Source organism: Salvelinus alpinus, chromosome 23 (genome assembly GCF_045679555.1).
Source record: "Salvelinus alpinus chromosome 23, SLU_Salpinus.1, whole genome shotgun sequence".
Lineage (NCBI taxonomy): Eukaryota > Metazoa > Chordata > Actinopteri > Salmoniformes > Salmonidae > Salvelinus > Salvelinus alpinus.
Window position 1 is genome coordinate 40,334,893 of NC_092108.1, and position 22,592 is coordinate 40,357,484.

General features: G+C 46.7%; 1 protein-coding gene across 4 annotated transcripts; it reads right to left on the reverse strand.

Moving 5' to 3' along the window:
• Positions 1-1,616: 1,616 nt before the first annotated feature.
• LOC139550980 (ADAMTS-like protein 2) lies at positions 1,617-17,426 on the reverse strand. Of its 4 annotated transcripts, none has more exons than XM_071362296.1 (18): positions 17,158-17,413; positions 14,462-14,643; positions 12,203-12,278; positions 11,354-11,456; positions 10,486-10,631; positions 10,064-10,187; positions 9,830-9,910; positions 9,383-9,558; positions 8,795-9,254; positions 8,165-8,516; positions 6,236-6,342; positions 5,803-5,929; positions 5,265-5,478; positions 4,688-4,843; positions 4,108-4,278; positions 3,493-3,669; positions 3,047-3,191; positions 1,617-2,962 (listed from the first exon to the last, which is right to left on the reverse strand). In XM_071362296.1, exons 1-18 carry the CDS (start codon positions 17,254-17,256, stop codon positions 2,841-2,843), a joined length of 3,018 nt encoding a protein of 1,005 aa, XP_071218397.1. In that variant the 5' UTR covers positions 17,257-17,413; the 3' UTR covers positions 1,617-2,840. The 4 variants fall into 4 exon arrangements, with proteins under 4 accessions (XP_071218397.1, XP_071218395.1, XP_071218396.1 ...); XM_071362294.1 differs by having other exon boundaries at positions 8,165-8,522; positions 17,158-17,412; XM_071362295.1 differs by having other exon boundaries at positions 6,236-6,339; positions 8,165-8,522; positions 17,158-17,411.
• Between the last annotated feature and the right edge of the window lie 5,166 nt (positions 17,427-22,592).

The following is a 22,592-nucleotide window of genomic DNA, read 5'->3' on the forward strand; positions in this document are numbered from 1 at the left end:
TTCATAGTAACTGTGGGGAAAAGGTGAGGAGTGGAGCGGTGACCTGGGCAGTCTCAAACAGGAGTCATGCCCAATCCTAAACACTTGACCTTTGACCATAGAGAATTGGTAGAGTACGAGTGAGAGGCTAAGAAAGACAAAGCATGCAAAGCAATCAAATTGAAATCTACCCTTTCAACCAAGATGAACAAGCTATCAACATTATGTACTTATTCTTAGACAAATCTTCCATGACCAGTAACACAACAGTAATTGCTATGTAACTATCAACTGCCATACACTAGCTTACTACGTGGTTTAGCTCCACTTTATCCGAGGTTGAACTATATTTTCCAAACTGATGATTGGCTGCATATGATAACCCTAGTGTTATGAGGACTAGTCACCTTTCTCCCCCGTCCATTGACGGTAAAATAATAATCAAATTTTCCATCCCCTCTGACCAGGCCCCTGGGCTGATCCCCTCTGACCTGTGAGATCGGCCCTTGGCCTGTAGGGGGCGCTGCTGGCTAAGACTGTGTACAGGGGGGACCACCGAGCCATTGGGAAATGACAGGGCTCCCTCCATGAATGCAGACATCAAGATAATGGGTAGAACGTGTGGATGCATCTAAAAAACAGCTATCAAAAGGAGACTGTATCACGGAAATACAACAGACAATTGGCAGTATTTCTCATGTACAAAATGCAGTGAAAATAGTTGATTTACCATACATACAGCAAATAAGGTGTCACCAAACCATTACGAAATGCAAAACAAGACTACTGCAAATGACCTACCTCTGACATACGATAAGGCGCGATTCAGAAAGAACTGTTCTGTAATAGGCCCTACTTTATCCTTATGTCAATCTTCTTCAGATTTTTGTCTATGGACAAATTCACTCTCAGTAACCTACCAAGATAATTCAAGACAATTTAAATACAGACTAATTGAACAGAAAAAGAACAGACAGAAACTCCCAGTCATACAGCGGGTGCTGTATCCCAGTGCTATACCAAAACTGTTGAGTGAGTTTCAATGACGATGGTAGTAATAGAGGTAGTAATAGAGCGAGGGGAGAGACCTTAGCCATGCGAGTATTACCTCTTTTCAAATCAAATGATGAAATTCAGGTGGCGGCATACACAAAAAGAGGAAGTGAAGGGGTTAACTTCACACTGAATGGACAAAAGCAGGCCATTGCTAAACTCTTGCCCCCCCACTTGCTAACAACGTCCTCAAAGTGGGGTTGAACTGCGCTCAGATTACGCATGACATCATGAAACACTAATCCCGTGTACTTGCCAAAACGAGTGGTCATTACTTTTTTTTACTTTCCAGTCATCTCCAACTCAACACAACGGTCAAGAAAAAAAAGGACAGGGTTGTCTAAGTTTTTAAGCCTTAACATTTCAGTCTGTGCTTGAAAGCCTGAACGACGCAATCATCTGAAGCCATTATTTCATGAACGTCTTTCCAGATTCCGTAGTTCTTCTGTGGCCACCAACGTTTATTGTATTACCTCTAACCATTATGTTCTCTTACTATGCTCTATAAGTGTTGTGGAAAAGTCCAAGGGAATGTACTATAGTAGCCTGGTAAAGCGGTGTAAACTCAAAAAACAACAACCGTGGAACTTCCAAAACAGCTTGGCTTTTATTTTCGGTCTTCCTAAAACAGCTGGAGACATACAGTACACATTTAGAACAATTACAGCAGAAGAGGTGGAGAGACCGTGCACTGAGTGGTCGAGCCACGGTTGGACGGTCGGACCGGTTGGTCTCTCCTGACCGTGGAGCTGTGGATCCAGCTCGATATACAGTCACGTAACAGGAGCTGCCTTTGGGGGGTTGTAGTGTTACTGAGCGGTTACTGAGCGGTTTGCGCCCGACACCCAGGGTATTATAGCACCTTTGGTGGGAGTTGGTCTGGCTCCCAGGGTTTTGGGCTTGGAGGAAAAGGGGGTAGAGAGGTGGAGGGGGTGGAAGGTCTTGGGTTAGGGGTGAGGATAGGCATGAGGTTCTGGTAGTGGTTAGGGAGGAAGGAGGGATTGAGGGACAATTCTAGCCTGGTCTCATCTGTATGTGCTTTAGGGAACCGCTCTCTGCAACGTTCCTTTCTTATCATTCCAAACGTGTACAGGTAACTGCCAAAATAATGGAAACACTTGAGTAAATGAGGGTTCTGGAGGCTCTGTTATGGTGTGGGGTGCTTTTTCCTGGCATGGTTTATGTCCACTCAACCCCTTAGAGGGCCAGGTAAACGCCAACCTATGGTGATCACCTTCATGGTGAATCATTTCTACCCAGATGGGAGTGGATGACATTGCCTCCATCCACAGGGCACGAGTGGTCACTAAATGGTTTGATGAGCATGAAAACGGTGTAAAACATGCGCCATGGCCGTCTCAGTCACCAGATCTCAACCCAAATGAACACTTATGGGAGATTCTGGATCGGCGCCTGAGACAGCGTTTTCCACCACCATCAACAAAACACCAAATGATGGAATTCCTCATGGAAGAATGGTGTCGCATCCCTCTGATAGAGTTCCAGACACTTGTAGAATATATGTCAAGGTGCATTGAAGCTGTTCTGGGTCGTGGTGGCCCAACGCCCTATTAAGACACTTTATGTTGGTGTTTCCATTATTTTGGCAGTTACCCGTAGCTTTGGCATGAAAACAAGTCAGAGTTGGCTACAGGCCATATAACTTCTGGAACCAGGCTATAGGACAAGTCTACAATCTAAAGGAAAAGAGTCCAGGGCACAGTGCAAGGTGTCCTGTATGGGGACTGTCTTCACATTCTGTGGGGGGCCATTGTGAGTGCGGGCCCCTGGCCTGTGGCCCCTGGCCCTTACGGGGCCTTGCTCTTACAGGACTGGCAGCAGGCCTTCCTGTAGTACCAGTGTGTACACAGCTTCACCTTCAGCACCAGGGCACAGTTGGCCGTAGCCTTGTCCTGACACACCTCTTCAACTGGGGGAGAAGAGGGGGGGGACAATATTACAGTGGCCATTTTGACAGACAGACAGTTAGGCAGACAGACAGCGTTCTTCCTACCTGGGGCCTCTGTGGGACAGGCCTGCACCTCACACGTCTGCCCGGCCTCAGGTTTGAGGGCGGAATCACAGCTGTGGCCTAGCTCCTCCCCCTGGTAGCACTTCACCTCCCGAACGTGCACCCCGCTGCCACATGTCTTACTGCACTGTGATGGGAGGAGAAGAAAAGCAACGGCATTACTCACACACAGGAACAAAAAGTGACAAGCGTCCACATTTTGTACTGTGCTTGAGAAGGGAGAGAGTGAGAGCATCACACAAACCCTGCAGTTATTCTTTCCCATCTACTACTAAACTCTGACTTAAATACTGATAGAATGGTCTAAATAACAGTGGAATGAGCTAGAGGAGTCTGCGCTAGACAGAGTGCGATGGAGAGGAGTCCATTGATGGTCCTAAGTAAGTGAGTAACAGTGACAGCGGTTGGATCGCTCTAACGACATGTACCTGAGACCAGGAAGTGGTGAACCACTTGGAGCAGGGCCTCTCGAAGCAGGCGGAGCTCTCCTCGGGTTTGAGGGCGGAGTCACACGTCTGCCCGTGGAACTCCTTGAACACGCCGTCCTCCAGGCCTGAACACACCACCTGCCGCGTTTTCACCCCCCGCCCACAGGTGGTGTTACACTGGTGGTACACAGGGAGGGAGGAGAGGAAGATTGTCACAGCCACAGCCAGAGACTTCTCTGTCATCTTGCATGTAGTTCCTTTGTGGATCGTGCATTTCACACAGCGGTACATGCAGGTAAGAAAGGAAGACCGTTACGCCCAAAACCAGTCATCGGTAGTCCCGCATTCATTTTTTTCATGACCTTTTTTTAATGAAGTTTTGTCCTTGCTGTAAGGCCTGGACTTGTTTGTTGCGTTATTACCATGACAATGTTTGTTTAACGCGGCTACGACAATGTTTGTTAAGCGTATTGAATGAAATGGGATGAAAATAGAAACGACTGAAGCTGAACTCACGGTGACCTCTCAAATAAAAGATCTGACTTGTATTGAGAGGCTGTTGTGACCGCCCTGCTAGGCAAGTCTTTCTTCTCCATAAAGCTACAGCACACTCACCTGTTCCCACTCCTGTTCCACCCAGTGCGCGGGGCAGTTCTTGTCCCCACAGGGGTACACGGCCAGCGGCTTGAGGTCCAGGTCGCACTGGCCGTCAGAGATCACGTTGCCGTTGCTGTTCTTGCACGCCACGTAGCGCGTCATCCTGCCCTCGCCACAGGCCCCTGAACACTTAGAGAGTACACAGACAGCCAGGGGGGGAGGAAGGGGAGAGAGAGACAGAGTGAGGGAGGGACAGTAAGGAAGAGTAAGAAGATGTATGAGAGAGACAGTGCGTGATGACAGGGAAATAGAGAGAGGGAAACAAAGGGACAAGGAGGGAGAGCGTATTCAAGATCAAGAGGAGCTGTGTTGATTTCCTATCAATTATATATTATCAAAATACAATATCAAGATTCTTTATCAGCCCATATTGTTGCTGCCAAGGCCTAAGAACATGACGATCTGAGAGTAGTTGATGGTGTAAAGGAGTTTCTTCCTGACCACGTGAATACCCCTGGGGAATACCCCTGGGGAATACCCCTGGGTGTTAGCTGTGCCTAGGCTAAGACCTTCGTGCAGCTGAGGGTGGTTAACTCACAGGGCCCCAGTCCGAAACAGTCCACCTGCGGTCACAGGGCGGTCCCTCACACTCCTTCTCGCTGAGTGGCCGCGAGGATTCGTTACACAGACGCGTCTCCATGGAGCAGCGCACCTCCCGACTCCTCAAACCACGTCCCCCACACCGAGCAGAACACTGGAAGAGAGAAACGACCACACTGCCCTCCATCAACGCTCAGAGAACACTCACTATTATGATCCTTCACTCCTGAGTGATTATTATTGTTTTATTTAACTAGGCAAGTCAGTTCAGAACAAATTCTTACTTACAATGACGGCCTAGGAACAGTGGGTGAACTGCCTTGTTCAGGGGCAGAACGACAGATTTTTACCTCGTCAGCTCGGGGATTCGATCTAGCAACCTTTCGATTACTGGCCCAACGCTCTAACCACTAGGCTACCTGCCGCCCGTGATCCAGCGATGAAGTATGATAGCTAACATTTTACAACTTCATATGGTTCCTACTGTTACCCAGAACACATACTTGAAGATCCATTTCTATCTTAAAGATTCCTTGACAGATACACCATTTTTTAAAACACACACACACACACACCTCAGACCAGTCAGAGACTTCCCACTGTGGGCCACAGCCTTTGCTCTTGCAGGCCTTGCGTGCCATTGGTTTCTGCAGCTCTGCAGCCACACACAGCTCGTCGTACACAGAGCTGTCGAAGCCTGGAGCCATCATCTTCCAGCAGCGCACTGTACGGAACTGGTAGCCCTCGCCGCACGTCCTCGAACACTCACTCCACCGACTGGTCTCCCACCTAGGGCGAAGACCCAGTCAGACCAAGTATAAAGGTTAGTAGAAGGCTTTAGCTCCGCTGGCTAACGCAATCTTATGGCATGCAGGGCAACCAGGTTCAAACTCCAGTCGGTCACAATTGTACTGGAGAAAAGTTATTATTTGTGTGAAGGGAACGGCAGACTGAATGCCAACAGGCATAGCGCTTCAAAGGAGCTACAAACCCAGTCGTTATTCTGAAACCATCAGGTTCTAGCCAACGGAATACAATTCAGAATACTATTTAATGGTCCACAAGGACCTCGATCTGATGTTGCAGTGAAACTGATCATATGGGATATCTAACCTGGGTGGACACTCCTTCCCGGTGCAGAACTCATGTGTGGGTTCAGGTCTGGTCACGGCGTCACAGTAAGTCTCATCCACCTCAGAGCCGTCATACCGGACGCACAGGGCGTAGGACGTGCTGATACCTGGCAAGGAAACGTAGACTACCATGACCAATATAATACCGAAACTCACACAGCTGTTGAACAGTCAGGGTTAAACAAAACATCCCAGTGAACATGTATCCTTTACGTTAAGTTGGTTAATGAGACTAAAGTATATTTAGTGAGAGGTATGATCAACCTGGAGAGAAGAGACACTAAGTGATTTGCCAGTACCGGTGCGTGTCTATGTTTGTGTAACGTGTGTGAGAATGTGTGTGTACAATGTGGGGGGTGTACGTGTGTGTGTGTGTCTGTGTACACTGTGTGTGGTGTGGCTGGTAGCTGCACCTGTGGTACATGTTGAGCTGCAGGGTGCATACGCAGATACCTTCCATCTGTACATGTCAGCAAGGCTGATGTCACGGTCTAGCAATCCCACCTCAAACTCATTGCTGCTGGAACGCATTGGGAGAGAGAGGGAGGAAGAAGGACAAAACCCGGAGAATGGGAGGAAGAGATCAAGGTGATTGAACGTCTGAATTGAACCAAAAAGCATGGGGGAAAAGCATGTCATGGTTATACAATATGAAAATGCAAAGGGCCAACAAATAACAACAAACTAAAGCACATACAGTGGGGAGAACAAGTATTTGACACACTGCCGATTTTGCAGGTTTTCCTACTTACAAAGCATGTAGAGGTCTGTCATTTTTATCATAGGTACACTTCAACTGTGAGAGACGGAATCTAAAACAAAAATCCTGAAAATCACATTGTATGATTTTTAAGTAATTAATTAGCATTTTATTGCATGACATAAGTATTTGATACATCAGAAAAGCAGAACTTAATATTTGGTACAGAAACCTTTGTTTGCAATTACAGAGATCATACGTTTCCTGTAGTTCTTGACCAGGTTTGCACACACTGCAGCAGTGATTTTGGCCCACTCCTCCATACAGACCTTCTCCAGATCCTTCAGGTTTCAGGGCTGTCGCTGGGCAATGCGGACTTTCAGCTCCCTCCAAAGATTTTCTATTGGGTTCAGGTCTGGAGACTGGCTAAGCCACTCCAGGACCTTGAGATGCTTCTTACGGAGCCACTCCTTAGTTGCCCTGGCTGTGTGTTTCGGGTCGTTGTCATGCTGGAAGACCCAGCCACGACCCATCTTCAATGCTCTTACTGAGGGAAGGAGGTTGTTGGCCAAGATCTCGCGATACATGGCCCCATCCATCCTCCCCTCAATACGGTGCAGTCGTCCTGTCCCCTTTGCAGAAAAGCATCCCCAAAGAATGATGTTTCCACCTCCATGCTTCACGGTTGGGATGGTGTTCTTGGGGTTGTACTCATCCTTCTTCTTCCTCCAAACACGGCGAGTGGAGTTTAGACCAAAAGGCTCTATTTTTGTCTCATAAGACCACATGACCTTCTCCCATTCCTCCTCTGGATCATCCAGATGGTCATTGGCAAACTTCAGACGGGCCTGGACATGCGCTGGCTTGAGCAGGGGGACCTTGCGTGCGCTGCATGATTTTAATCCATGACGGCGTAGTGTGTTACTAATGGTTTTCTTTGAGACTGTGGTCCCAGCTCTCTTCAGGTCATTGACCAGGTCCTGCCGTGTAGTTCTGGGCTGATCCCTCACCTTCCTCATGATCATTGATGCCCCACGAGGTGAGATCTTGCATGGAGCCCCAGACCGAGGGTGATTGACCGTCATCTTGAACTTCTTCCATCTTCTAATAATTGCGCCAACAGTTGTTGCCTTCTCACCAAGCTGCTTGCCTATTGTCCTGTAGCCCATCCCAGCCTTGTGCAGGTCTACAATTTTATCCCTGATGTCCTTACACAGCTCTCTGGTCTTGGCCATTGTGGAGAGGTTGGAGTCTGTTTGATTGAGTGTGTGGACAGGTGTCTTTTATACAGGTAACGAGTTCAAACAGGTGCAGTTAATACAGGTAATGAGTGGAGAACAGGAGGGCTTCTTAAAGAAAAACTAACAGGTCTGTGAGAGCCGGAATTCTTACTGATTGGTAGGTGATCAAATACTTATGTCATGCAATAAAATGCAAATTAATTACTTAAAAATCATACAATGTGATTTTCTGGATTTTTGTTTTAGATTCCGTCTCTCACAGTTGAAGTGTACCTATGATAAAAATTACAGACCTCTACATGCTTTGTAAGTAGGAAAACCTGCAAAATCGGCAGTGTATCAAATACTTGTTCTCCCCACTGTATAAGACCCCCCCCCACCCTTCCACTAAGGCAGCTCACCTCTCTGTGTCGGGGGCCTGTACCGGCTCTACCTGGTGGAGGTTGACGAGGTTGGAACTCTCTGTCCCGTTGGGCTCTGGTTCGAAAAGGAGTCCATAGGGGGCGCTGTCCTCAGCCGTGGCCTCGTGGAGGTTGAGGCTGCCTGGGTAGATCTCCAGCTGGGCCAGGCTGTTGTCCAGGGAGGAGCTGGTGTTGAGTTCCAGGAGAGGGCAGAGGTTGGAGCCATCCTGGCAGGGTTGTCTGAAGCCTCCTGGCTCAGAGACCAGGTCCAGGAACAGGCTCCTGTGGAGGGGCTTGGATGGTCGGTGGGTGCCATTGGGACCGGGAGAGTCGCCATCGATCAAGTTTGAGTCTGTCCCTTGTAAAATATTGTAAAATACATAGAAATGATTTCAGATCTCATTAAAAATTCTTCAGAACATTCCCATTACAAAAGGGCATCAAAACTGTTTGCTGATATCCCGCAATAATATTCCTCGAAGAAACTTCCCGACTAAAAGTGACAGACTACAGGCCAATGTCCTTGTACGTTACAGATACAACAATGTATGTACATTTGAAAGTGAAAACTCTCTGTAAAACAGTCAAGTGGATACACAGCCCAGATATCAACTTCCTACTCAGACTCACTGTAGTTAGCAGGTGCAGGATGTCCCTGGTCTCCTAGCTTATTCTCCAGGTTGTTGTGGTAGATCTCACTGGCTGGTCTGAACACCAGCATGGCTGGAGGTCGACTGAGGTTGAGAGGAGCCTGTAGTTCCCACACAAGACCTTCATGATCCAGGTCATGGTCTACATCTGGAGGCTCGTCCGGGACCAGAACACCACTGTGGTTTCCCAGCTTCCCATAGTCCTCGCTGGCTTCAATCTCATTATCATTGAAGGAGAGTTCAGTGGCAGTGGCGTTGGCTATTGTTTCTTGGGCCACCGGGGGCCATGGTTCTGGGACCGCTGGTTCGACAACGGACAGTGCTCGTATCTGGACCTCCTCTGGAGGTGAGGCTACTGGGGTTGTTGTGCGGGCTTCTGGGGTGCGAGGTACGGTGTACTCGTATGTGATGTGGGGCATCTTTCCGTTCAGGTTGTAGTACTTGTATAAAAGGGTAAGAGGCCTTTCAATCACATTACAACAAAGCCAACATGTCAATTGTCTATTTTTAGGACTCACTGGAAAACATGCCCTAGTTACCTACAGACAGTACATACCTAAATACCTACCATGACGTTTAGCCCCTGGTCAGTGGGTCCTTGGGCGATGATGTACTCAAATCCATCTGATAAGAGGTTAGCGGGTCTCCTGTACTTGAAGACTGTGCCAGCAACACGGAAGTTACGGGGATTGTCGATAATTGTGTTCCCATTGAAAAAGAAGTGTCCTGCTTCATCGGATAGGGCTGGAGGAAAGCAATACGATCTTATGGACAACAGCTGTAACAACTTTCTCGCTAAATTAATTTTGTTTTAGATTTATTCCACAAACCCAGACACGAGTTTTGATTGGATAGGGCCTATGGTAATCGCACGGAAATCAACAACAGCTCATATTTCTTAATTCTAGTAACTATGAAGGTTGTTCTGCTCCAAAACATGTTCCGCTTGTTAAGTTTCACAATTTCTAGTTACTGTATCCCAATAAAATTCAATACAACATGATCTGAATCTTACCCAGTATATTTTCGGTTTTCCGTCTCTCAATGATCTGGATGTCGGTGGCACCAACAGGAATGTTGGTGATAAACACATAACCTGATCCAAAGGGAAAAAAACAAGATCACCCACCTTTATTTCCAGGCACACTGTGAAATGGAGGTTAGGGCTCTTTGATTTTATAGATGTTTAGAAGGGCACTTAAAAAGGTAGGATATGCTGTATAACCTCTTGATACTACTTAAGATATACCTAACTGTGTGCTCCCTTTCCGGTGAGATCCAGACACTCTGTAGCAGGAGCTGCCATTCCCGCCGCACAAGCCGCACGTATCTACTGTTTTACTGGAGTAAAGCTTCCCGTCACAACCCACCGTCTGTAGTACAGGGCAGCCAGGGGAGAGAAGAGAAGAAAGTCCTCATGCGTTTGGGATCCTTTTCCTAACCCTGTGACCTGACCAGGAAAACTAGGTATATTGTTTGGCAGATGCTTTGAACCAAACGAGACTCAAGTGGCTAATTAGGTAAAAACATCTCCTGGCAACAACTCATTACAGACCTAGGTCCAAAGGGCATTGATTGACATTGATTGGCAGATGCTTTGAACCAAAAGAGACTCAAGCGGTTGATCACGGGAAAAAATGTATGGTCCTAATACCGATCCCTGTGGCGCACCTGACACTGGCCCTCGATGCAGACGCCCTGGTAGATGCCGTCCCGGCAGTAGGTTCCGTCGTGGGCAGGGACCAGCAGCTGCCTCTCCCCTGTGGTGCTGGTGCACTGAAGGTCACACGGCTTGTTGGAGATACTGATGTAGTCATCTGGGCCAGGAAGTGACAGAGAACAACTTAAAGAAATGTTCAGATACTCTTAAGTTCGTTAAGGCTGTTTTGACGCTAGCTACAAAAGTCAGTCCCTGAGGTTATTGTCTAGAACGGAGATTTGATTAGAAAGGGATTGAGAAATTCCCCCAAATGCGATTAGATATGAATGAGAATGTTTTTATTTGTCATGTCTATATGTCATTTACCTAGAAACCGAGACATAATAGTCTAAGTTTAAAGATGACATAAGCTTTGGACTGGGGCCTTAAAGCATGATGTAAGACGTTCTATGGAAAGGTACTCGTTTCCTGATTCTGGCAGGCAAGAGCCAAGCGAGGCAGACAAAAGAATGAAAGACAAGGAGACAAATGAAGGAGTAATCATGAGAAAAAAATGAACATCAAATGAATGCAACTAGGCAAAAGCTTGAGAGGGAAAGGAAGAAGGAGAGAGAGGGAGAAATAGAAGGTGCGTCCCAATAATAGCTTCTTTCTCCTGAAGTGTGCACATGTTCATGACTTCCCACAATTCTAAAAGCATAGGATTGGTGGAGGCATGGGCTCGGGGGAGTCTTCACCATATTTCTTATACCAGTCATTTCCTTTTCGAATCAGTGAAGGTGAACAACCGCACACTTCTATAGGGAGGAGAGATAATTGGGACCTAGCAAAATAGCATTTTAGAGAACGAAAACCATCTATGACTAATTCATTGCTTACCTGGATAGAGGGGCACCCACTCATAGTGTCTCCTGCCGAAGGCTTTGGCGTTGAACTGGGAGCACTGCTGCTGCTTAAAGCTAACACTGGTACTGACGCAGGGCTGGGGAGAAAGACGAGAACAGCAGGATGAGACAAGAGTAAACCAAGTCTCAGAAACAAATGGAAGTAGAGTAGGCAAGGCATGTTTTTTGGACTGTGACACTGAAACATCTTCGGTCTAAAGCTCATATTCCCCTTTAACAGGGCAGTCCGCAGTTGAAAACAATAACAACGGGCACCCTGCCTCTGTTTTGGTAAAAAGCTGAGGGATGGGCCTGGAGAAATGTAAACAATCTTAAATGCATACAGTAGACTGAGCTATTGATGCCAGGACTGACCATCCAAGATATCAAAATTACGGTTTTGAGCATATTTGGAGGCTATAGAGTGTTTGTTTACATGTATAATGTTTCCAAACATTGGAGTAAAACTAGCATATATTTTGGGTTCCGACAGGGTACGACAGTTAAACTTAGCTCATCTGGGCTTTTAGTCAGGCGCTGGGCCATTTAGGGGGAGATTCCTCCCCAGATAAGCACCAGGGTTTGACTTTGTAAGATACCTGTATATTCTTCAAGAATCAATTAGTATATATCCTTAATTTATAAGTCCAAAGAGTATGTAGCAACTGCAGATTGCTCTTTTAAAGGGGTGCTGAATCAATGTAAACGTAATCCATTAGAAATGGGTTAGGGCAATGGTGCATAAGCTAGTAGGTGCCGAGCAAAAACTGTTGTTGAGACTCAGTTGATACTCCCAAAAGGAGAGGAGAAAATTCACTTCATGGTGTTGGGTGTAAAAGCATACCTGAAATGGACATAGCTGATACTGCTTCGGAGATCCGACACAGAAGGAACTGTTGATGTTCTGTGTGGCAGTGAGTCTGGAGAGAAAGGGTTTTAAACATACTTATCTGGCATGAGCAGACACAATGGGATATTACAATAAAGATACCTTAGTTTGAGCCTTGTTAAGGGTCTTACAGTGTACTCCTTAAGATTTGTAAAGTGGAAGTGGCCTCAAAGGTTCACGATAAGCTCATAGAAGAAAAAGGTGAGTTACTCTAGTATCTCCACTGTGGTAATCCCTTTAAGGAGTCAGCCCTTCATGTTTAGCCTACTTTTCTAACATGAGATAGACTGTGAGAGCTAGATGTGTCTGAGCCCCACCTAGACTCCAGATGTTGAACGTTCCCAGGCTTTTTCAGAGCTTTCCCCAACACTGCTTCCACTCCTCCCCTCCAGATGTGGGTCTCCTCTTCTCTCTCTCGCTCATTCTCTCTCTCTCTCTAACACACCCTTTCCATCTCCCCTCTTTCGTTCCCTTGTTCTCTTTCCCTCTCTCCCTGTCTCTCTCTTTGTCTTCATTCACCCACCCACCCCCCACCCTCTCTCTTCTTTCCCCTCTCTCTCTCTTTACTCTCATCTCCCTCTTCTCTCTCTCTCCCCACCCCCCTTCACCCTCCCCAAACCCCCACACCACACAGGGGGAGTGTTAATGGGCGCCAGGTGGAACAGCTCAAAGTCAAACCCTGGTGCTTATCTGGGGAGGAATCTCCCCCTAAATGGCCCAGCGCCTGACTAAAAGCCCTTTTATAAATATGGCTGTCACTCCGGCCAGACTGGCCCGTGTCATGTGGAACCGCTGACCGCCGGGATTGATGTTCATTCCACAGGACATTCCTCGGACCGCAAGAGGGTGCCCCGGAGGTTATTTGTCAGGGGGGGAAACGTCTCTTTTTCACGCTCTCTCTGTCTCTTTCTTTCGTTCCCTCTCTCTTTCTCTCTCTCTCTTGCTCTCTTTCTCGACCTCCTATTCTCTCAAACGAAAACTGGTGGGGTCAAAACCTATACTTACATCTAAGCCATATGGAAATATGACGTTTTGTATTTGTCTCCCTAGAAACTGTTAATCCACATAACTGTCAAGTTAATGAAAACCCCAATCCACCTTATTTAACAAACCCAGTTCTCAAACAAATCCATCAGCATTATTCCTTGAATCCTCCACAAACAAAACACATATACATGTTATATGTTATAGTACATGTTATGTCACGTACATGTTATATGTTATAGTACATGTTATGTCACACACACCAACAGCAGGGGCCGTTAGGCAGGATTGAACATAGACACTTCAGACCGGAGGTCATTGAGCCCCCAATTACCAGCCGTTTAAATGAACTCTGGAGTCAAACCCGCTGATGAGGACTGACACCCCCCAGTATGAGAAGTGGGTTCAGTTCAGGGTCAAACTGTGTGTGTGTGTGTGTGTGTGTGTGTGTGTGTGTCTGTGTGTGTGTGTGTCTGTGTGTGTGTTAGCAGCACTGCAGCCTGTCAGTCCTGGTCAGACCACTGCTGGGAGACATTTCCGGAACACTTGGAAGTAAGTGTGTGTTGTAATGCCTACATTAGGCTGTCATAAGTGTAATAGTGTAAAGCGTGTCATAACAGTTTGTGACAGCAGGAAACAGGAAGCGTTTTATAAGTCTTGATTGGTTGACTCTGTGATGGTTGAACCTCAATTTCCAGGCTTCCTGAATGAGCCTTTGGAGTATGGTAGAATTGAATTGGAGTTCATTTTGGTAGCTGTCATCATAGCTAGCATGTTGTGGGAAATATTGTCACTCTTACAGAAATCTCAAACAGTGTGTTATAACCCAAAAACAAATGTAAGTGTTGGGTCTAATTTTCCTCCAGGAGAGTATTTCACAAACAACATTAATGAGTTGGCAAGCTAACTTTTCAAAACTTTTTTTTTAACCAATTTGAGTAGCCATAATGATTAGCAGCCTGACTCCTTGGTCCCACTGGCCTAGTTAATTCTAGCATTGGGTTGGCTCTCTACTGCCTAAAAACCATAGCAGGCAGTGGCAGCTTCAAAGAAGTGATGGTTAGTTAGGTTCCCAAGTTTTGCCTTTATTTCCTGACCAGGAAAAACTGGTTGTAGAAATAATGTACGGCCCGGCCAGCACACGCGATTGCTCCAGCACATACCTTTTTGTTAGGCAACGTTTCAATCCAAGAGTGGATCTTCGTCAGGTCAGTGATGGTGTATCTTTACCTCTGCTGCAGACAGTGTCGTTCCTGAGAGCGCACCCCTCCTCCACAGGTCCTGGAGCAGGTGGACCAGCTGCTCCACTCTCCCCACCACTGGGCCACCTCGTCGGGCTGCTGTCCCCGGCTCTGGTGCCTCTGGCTGTGCCGGCTCTGCCGCTGGACCTCCTCCCTCCCGTCACTACTGTCCTGGCAGAGACAGAGTATTTTACATGTGTATTACACTGTATGTACAGGATGCACATGCGTGTGTGCGCGTGGGTGCTTGTTGCGTGTGTATGTCCGTCTCGATGTAGTTTAGGTTGTCCAGAACTGTTTCGTCTCTTCTTCTCTCTCCCCATAAGGAAAGCATAAGGGACAGTTGTGTTGTTTCCTATACGTGTTGGGAAAAGCCCTGTAGCTCTAACAGTAGGGTTGCTGTGCAGACTGCAATTGGCAGCAGCAGCTGGCTGGACTGTTCCATTAAACCCGAGCGGGTACGGAAAACGAAAAGACCGAAAATCACTTTAGGTGGCATTCGCACAAGATTCCCATTGTAAGTGTTCTGTCTGTGTGTAAGAGCAAGGGCAGCAAGCAACACAGTAACATGATTGACTTTGCTATGCTTCCTCTGTTCCTGAAGTGTGTCCTCCCTGCATGAATAAGCACACACTGGGGAGTGTTTCCCTAAACCATTCAGTGAACACATTGCAACCACTTATGGTGCTATGGTACACTTTCCACCGGACAAACCTGTTAACACGTGTTTGGATACACAGACTGAAGCAGAGTCCAAAAGGGCTGCTGCTACCTCCTGGGGTATGCCTTAAAACCTATAGACATTCAGAGTTTATTCCAAGTGGTGAAAGATGCAGGGGTGATACAGTTTACTTCTGTGACTTAAAGGAAAGCAGAAACCTAACCAAAACCTGTAATCCATTTAGGAGGGAGAGAGAGGGGGAAGGAGAGAGAGAGAGGGGGGGGGGGGAGAAAGAGAGAGAGAAAGAAAGAGCCTAAAATTCAAAACAGAGCTGGTGGTTGGCTATGAATATCTTTTCTTTACAGAGGTAGAGACAGGCCAAGACTTTTAAGAGCATTACTGTGCTTTTGATGAGTTAGAGAGGTGGATGAGAGACTGGAGGGAGGAGGAGGAAGAGAAGGAGGGAGGGAGGGAGGGGGAATGGAGACAGAGGGAGGATTGAGGGCTGCTAAAACGAGTGCTAGATGAAAGGGCCAGTGACTGTCTGTGAGTAACTGAAGCTGACTCCTGTTGTCTAGACTTCAGGTTAATCGTAGCCCTCTAAACCTGACCATTAGAGTGCATTAACAGCACACAGACACTGCCATGGCTGGCCACACTGTTCTAGGGCCTCGGATTTCTTCCCAATGATTAATGTTTCACACTCAATATTTCTCAAGAGTAGAAACTGTGGTTATAGAACCTATATTCATCTGCACATTTTGAATGATTTGCAGGCATTTTTTGGGTGGTATTTTTAGGTTGCCTATAATTTTAGTTTTATAATTTTGCGAAGACTTGTGTTTGCATGTTTTGCTGGCCTATAGTCTATATGACAGCCATATAGATTTCACAACACGCTCATTTTACATCACCACAAATTTGAATACAAGAACTGGTAATGAAAAAAAAGCAATTTTGCTAAAATCACAAACATGAGCAAAAATCCGAAAAGACTGACAGTTCTGTAACTCAACTAGGGGGACTAGATGCTTGTCCAAACAAGAATGTGCAAGCCCCATATGTTTCTCTGAATGCCTTCTGGATATCTAGGAATCTAAATAGACTATTTCGTTTTTTTTTTACGTTTTAATGCACCAGGCTCTCAAACAATGGACCTCCCGGGAAGTACAAATTAGTATACTTTTGGAGGCGGCGGCGGCGTCCGGTGGGGGGGATAATTGTGCATGGGACAGTTGTATTACAACGTTACTGGAGTTAAGCGGGTCAGCTGCTGCCGCGACCGAGCACGGGTCAGGTGGATGCCATGTGGATGATTCAAGAGGCTGAGTTGTTACTCATACATCAAGAATGGACACGAACCCTTGGAAATGGAAAACCATATCGTTCATAAATGCTGTTTTCACGTATGTAGACGGTTTGAAGCATGTCTGTAAAATGTTCCCGTAAAGCTGTGTTATAACATAGTTCCCTGATGTTGGTTTGAGGTAAACTAGCCGCTTTGTTAGCCCATAGGATCCTCTTGTAATATCCCATGTCAAACGTCTCCAGATTACCTTCCTTCAATTTAAACTGAAGTACAATTCAGTACCGTATCCTTCCTCGTCTTCCGCCCCTGCCTCATTAGTTTTAGTCCAGTGGACCACGAAGCTCTCTAATAATGTGCAGCTACTTCAACAGCTTCGGAAATGCCAGGCAGGCAGAAATAAAGACTCCAGCTGGGGCTTTGATCTTAAAGCATAAAGAGTCTAGAAAAGGAGTTCGGCATGAAACGGATAGCGGAAAAGAAGGCGCAAAACCTAAACTTCACTAATAGCCTACAGTACCGAATGGATTGAAATTGTTGCAGGCAAGCATGGGTTAGTAGGCTAGTCTAGAAAACAGCGTAATCTTGCCATTTGAATGCTTTCACACAAATACCGGCATACACGAGCAGACATTTGCGTTGAGAACAAGGATGTTTGAAGCGCACGGCTTTATGGATAAGATAAAAACCATTTTTGAATGAAAAGTATGCGATTTACCTTAATGTTGCTGGTGGATGCTCTCTCAAAAGTTCCGAATAGGAACACAGCGCTGTGAATAAGAATAATACCGAATCTTGCGCTCCAAAAACAGTACATGGTTCATTTAGGAACAAGGAGACCTCGCCCCCCCAACCTTAACCACAGCTTGAAAGGGAGGCTCGCACTAAGAGGTCTATTGGGAAGAAAATCCTTGATGCTTTCTTTAATGGCTTTACAACCTGCTGGCCCGAAGGGAAAAGGGGGTTGGTCAAGCCGGCTTTGATTGACGTTGTAGACTTGCAGAACCTTGTACCCTAAATCTAAAACCCACTTCTGGCTCTTTCAATAGTGACTACCTCCACCAGGGGTAGTGGGATAGTTATCCTTTATTTGTGTGTCTATGTCTGTGCGTGCATGAAAGAGCCAGAGAGAGAGAGTTTTGGGACCATAAACAAGAGAGTGTTTTGGCACCATAAACAAGAGAGAACATTTTCACATCGATTTGCCTATATTTATAGGGTGTAGAGAAACAACTATTGATAGTATAAAAAGGGGAAAGACCTATGGTGTTATGATGTAACACAGAATGGGGAGGTAGTAGGGTAGTTGAACTCACATCTCATGTGGGCTTATGCATAAGGGAGTGACCGAAATTTACACAATTGTTACCCGGAGGAAAATGGGGGAGGGTCATGATTTTTCAATTTCCAGGGGAGGGTCATGTCATTTGTAATTGATTAACAAATCTAACGCAATGGTAAATCTATGCGCTGGCAGTAGGTAGCGCTATAGGTCCGGTGGTGTGTAACAAATATTTTTGATATTTTCACAACCAAAAATTTTCAGTGGGGTGCTGGTGGCACAAAGGGACTAGGTTTTGATGAATAAACCAGTTGTGGGTGTGTCAGGCTTGGCCACTCACTGGCCAATCAGAACGTGCTCCATGGCTAAATATGTGGTTGCTTCAAGTTGTGTATTTACTGTCTTTTATGTATTGCATTTGAATCAACTCCAATTCCAATGTTAGTCCATTATAGTTTGTTTAATCGTTTACAGAAATTAAATAACAAAATCTAGACCCATCCCATCTTTGCTAAATATCTTAACTTGAACCTGTTTGCAGTCCACATTGTTCTAAGTAATTGCATGGCTTCATTGTTGAAATATATGCATAGCATTCGCGCTGATATAGGGGCTAGGCCTAGTGTAAATGACATTATGGATGAGCATGAACATGCCAAACGTTGTCAATTAGCGAGATACAATTCATTATTGATAAGGCCTAAAAAGAAAGCAAATAATTCAAATAAAATTCGAAACAAAACAACAGCTTGTTGTAAATAGCCTATGTCTAAATACACTTACAGGCACAATAATTACTCCCTGCGGGCATGTAATAGGCTATTAAAACAACGCAGACTATGGAGGGTTTTTACATCCTCTGTAATCCAAGATGGCGTAGCAGTCGGACGTGTGTTTGTCTTGTCCCGTCTTGTCCCGTGTAAATAGTCCTCGTATTTTTCGTATACATTTCGTATATATTTTAATTTCACTTTCCATCTAGGAACTGAATATACATTCCTACATTCCGCCTCACCCAATGTGGTACGGACCTGCTATTTTTTATACTTTAGAACCGTAACCCCAATCAGAAGCTTGCCAGATAACTAGCTACTAGCTAGTAGTCAGTTAGCCACTGCTGCGGTCTTCACCCTTAACTCGGACACAGCCAGCTTCAGCTCGGGCCAATACCTGCCAGTCTGCAAGCGCGATATCAACCCAGAGCATATAGGACTGCTTTTTCTCTACCACATCACCGGATTCCTGACGCAAGCTCTGGACAATTACACCGTATCATCACAGCTAGCTAGCTGCAACCGAGTGGCTACTACTGGCTAACACCTCTGTCCCGAAGCAAGCACCAGTTAGCCTTGAGCTAGCCTCGAGCTAGGCCCATCTGCCGGCTAGCCGAAGAGGTCTACCAGCGAATTCTTGGGCTACAATACCTCTTTTGCCAATTGGACTGGACCTTTTTTGACGACACAGAGCCCTGCCAATCCATCACAACTGGTCTAAATCAGCTACAAGCTAATTTAGCCATTTTTTGCCGCTGCTAGCAGCTTTTACCTTCTGCACAGACACCAGCCCTGTTATTAGCCTGGATATTACTCACCAATTTACCAGCATCGGACTGTCTCTCGACAACAACGCCGGATTCCTGCCGTAATCCCTGAGCCACTACTTCTGATCCTCACAGCTAGCTTGCAGCTAGCGCAGCTAGCGCCACTGCCACGAAGCTAGCACCAGTTAGCAAACACAATTCTACAATTCACAACCTCTCTTTCGCCATCGCCATCCGGCTTGGATTCTCTGTCGACACGACCACGTCTGAGCAGACCCTCTCCGTCTGAGCAGACCACCCCCCGGGCTACTAACTTTAAACGCCGCGTGCTAGCTTAGTGGAGGCCTCCCTGCTCCATCTACGGCTGCCCCCTGGACACTATGATCACTTGGCTACATAGCTGATGCCTGCTTGACTGTCCATTAATTCACGGTACTCCATTCTGTTTATTTGTGTTTTATCTGTCGGCTCTGTGCTTTAACTCAGGATCTGTGTGTAGTTAATCCGACCCTCTCTGCCTAGTCGTCGCCATTTTTACCTGTTGTTGCTGTGTTAGACTAGCACCCTGTTATTGCTGCTGTTATCTTACCTGTTGTTTTAGCTAGCTCTCCCAATCAAGACCTGCAATCACTTTATGCCTTATTGTATGTCTCTCTCAAATATCAATATGCCTTGCATACTGTTGTTCAGGCTAGTTATCATTATCATTGTTTTGGTTTGCAATGGACCCCGTAGTTCCACTCTCCGTACCTCTGATACCTCCTTTGTCCCACCCCCCACACATGCGGTGACCTCACCCATTGAGACCAGCATGTCCAGAGATACAACCTCTCTTATCATCACCCAGTGCCTGGGCTTGCCTCCGCTGTACCCGTGCCCCACCATACCCCTGTCTGCACATTATGCCCAGAATCTATTCTACCACGCCCATAAATCTGCTCCTTTTATTCTTTGTCCCCAACGCTCTAGGCGACCAGTTTTGATAGCCTTTAGCCGCACCCTCATCCTACTACTCCTCTGTTCCTCGGGTGATGTGGAGGTAAACCCAGGCCCTGCATGTCCCCAGTCACCCTCATTTGTTGACTTCTGTGATCGAAAAAGCCTTGGCCTCATGCATGTCAACATCAGAAGCCTCCTCCCTAAGTTTGCCTTACTCACCGCTTTAGCACACTCTGCCAACCCTGATGTCCTTGCCGTGTCCGAATCCTGGCTTAGGAAGGCCACCAAAAATTCTGGGATTTCCATACCCAACTATAACACTTTCCGTCAAGATAGAACTGCCAAAGGGGGAGGAGTTGCAATCTACTGCAGAGATAGCCTGCAAAGTTCTGTCATACTTTCCAGGTCTATGCCCAAACAGTTCGAACTTCTAATTTTAAAAATTAATCTCTCCAGAAATAAGTCTCTCACTGTTGCCGCCTGCTACCGACCCCCCTCAGCTCCCAGCTGTGCCCTGGACACCATCTGTGAATTGATCGCTCCCCATCTAGCTTCAGAGTTTGTTCTGTTAGGTGACCTAAACTGGGATATGCTTAACACCCCGGCAGTCCTACAATCCAAGCTTGATGCCCTCAATCTCACACAAATCATCAAGGAACCCACCAGGTACAACCCTAAATCCGTAAACATGGGCACCCTAATAGACATTATCCTGACCAACCTGCCCTCCAAATACACCTCTGCTGTCTTCAATCAAGATCTCAGCGATCACTGCCTCATTGCCTGTATCCGCCACGGGTCCGCGGTCAAACGACCACCCCTCATCACTGTCAAACGCTCCCTAAAACACTTCTGCGAGCAGGCCTTTCTAATCGACCTGGCCCGGGTACCCTGGAAGGATATTGACCTCATCCCGTCAGTTGAGGATGCCTGGTCATTCTTTAAAAGTTACTTCCTCACCATATTAGACAAGCATGCTCCGTTCAAAAAATGCAGAACCAAGAACAGATATAGCCCTTGGTTCACTCCAGACCTGACTGCCCTCGACCAGCACAAAAACATCCTGTGGCGAACTGCAATAGCATCGAAGAGCCCCCGCGATATGCAACTGTTCAGGGAAGTCAGGAACCAATACACGCAGTCAGTCAGGAAAGCAAAGGCCAGCTTTTTCAAGCAGAAATTTGCATCCTGTAGCTCTAACTCCAAAAAGTTCTGGGATACTGTAAAGTCCATGGAAAACAAGAGCACCTCCTCCCAGCTGCCCACTGCACTGAGGCTAGGTAACACGGTCACCACTGATAAGTCCGTGATAATCGAAAACTTCAACAAACATTTCTCAATGGCTGGCCATGCCTTCCTCCTGGCGACTCCAACCTTGGCCAACAGCCCCGCCCCCCCCGCTGCTACTCGCCCAAGCCTCCCCAGCTTCTCCTTTACCCATATCCAGATAGCAGATGTTCTGAAAGAGCTGGAAAACCTGGACCCATACAAATCAGCTGGGCTTGACAATCTGGACCCCCTATTTCTGAAACTGTCCGCCGCCATTGTCGCAACCCCTATTACCAGCCTGTTCAACCTCTCCTTCGTATCATCTGAGATCCCCAAGGATTGGAAAGCTGCCGCGGTCATCCCCCTCTTCAAAGGGGGAGACACCCTGGACCCAAACTGTTACAGACCTATATCCATCCTGCCCTGCCTATCTAAGGTCTTCGAAAGCCAAGTCAACAAACAGATCACTGACCATCTCGAATCCCACCGTACCTTCTCCGCTGTGCAATCCGGTTTCCGAGCCGGTCACGGGTGCACCTCAGCCACGCTCAAGGTACTAAACGATATCATAACCGCCATCAATAAAAGACATTACTGTGCAGCCGTCTTCATCGACCTGGCCAAGGCTTTCGACTCTGTCAATCACCATATTCTTATCGGCAGACTCAGTAGCCTCGGTTTTTCTAATGACTGGTTCACCAACTACTTTGCAGACAGAGTTCAGTGTGTCAAATCGGAGGGCATGTTGTCCGGTCCTCTGGCAGTCTCTATGGGGGTACCACAGGGTTCAATTCTCGGGCCGACTCTTTTCTCTGTATACATCAATGATGTTGCTCTTGCTGCGGGCGATTCCCTGATCCACCTCTACGCAGACGACACCATTCTATATACTTCCGGCCCTTCCTTGGACACTGTGCTATCTAACCTCCAAACGAGCTTCAATGCCATACAACACTCCTTCCGTGGCCTCCAACTGCTCTTAAACGCTAGTAAAACCAAATGCATGCTTTTCAACCGTTCGCTGCCTGCACCCGCACGCCCGACTAGCATCACCACCCTGGACGGTTCCGACCTAGAATATGTGGACATCTATAAGTACCTAGGTGTCTGGCTAGACTGCAAA

Bases quoted from the DNA above. Each gene is read 5' to 3' on its own strand.
- LOC139550980 (XM_071362294.1), bottom strand. From the start codon at position 17,256: ATGTACTGTTTTTGGAGCGCAAGATTCGGTATTATTCTTATTCACAGC. The intron at 9,911-10,063 runs GTATATCTTAAG...CCTTTGGATCAG, and splicing joins GAAAGGGAGCACACAGTTAG to GTTATGTGTTTATCACCAAC. The intron at 3,670-4,107 runs GTGAGTGTGCTG...GTGTACCACCAG, and splicing joins TGGAACAGGAGTGGGAACAG to TGTAACACCACCTGTGGGCG.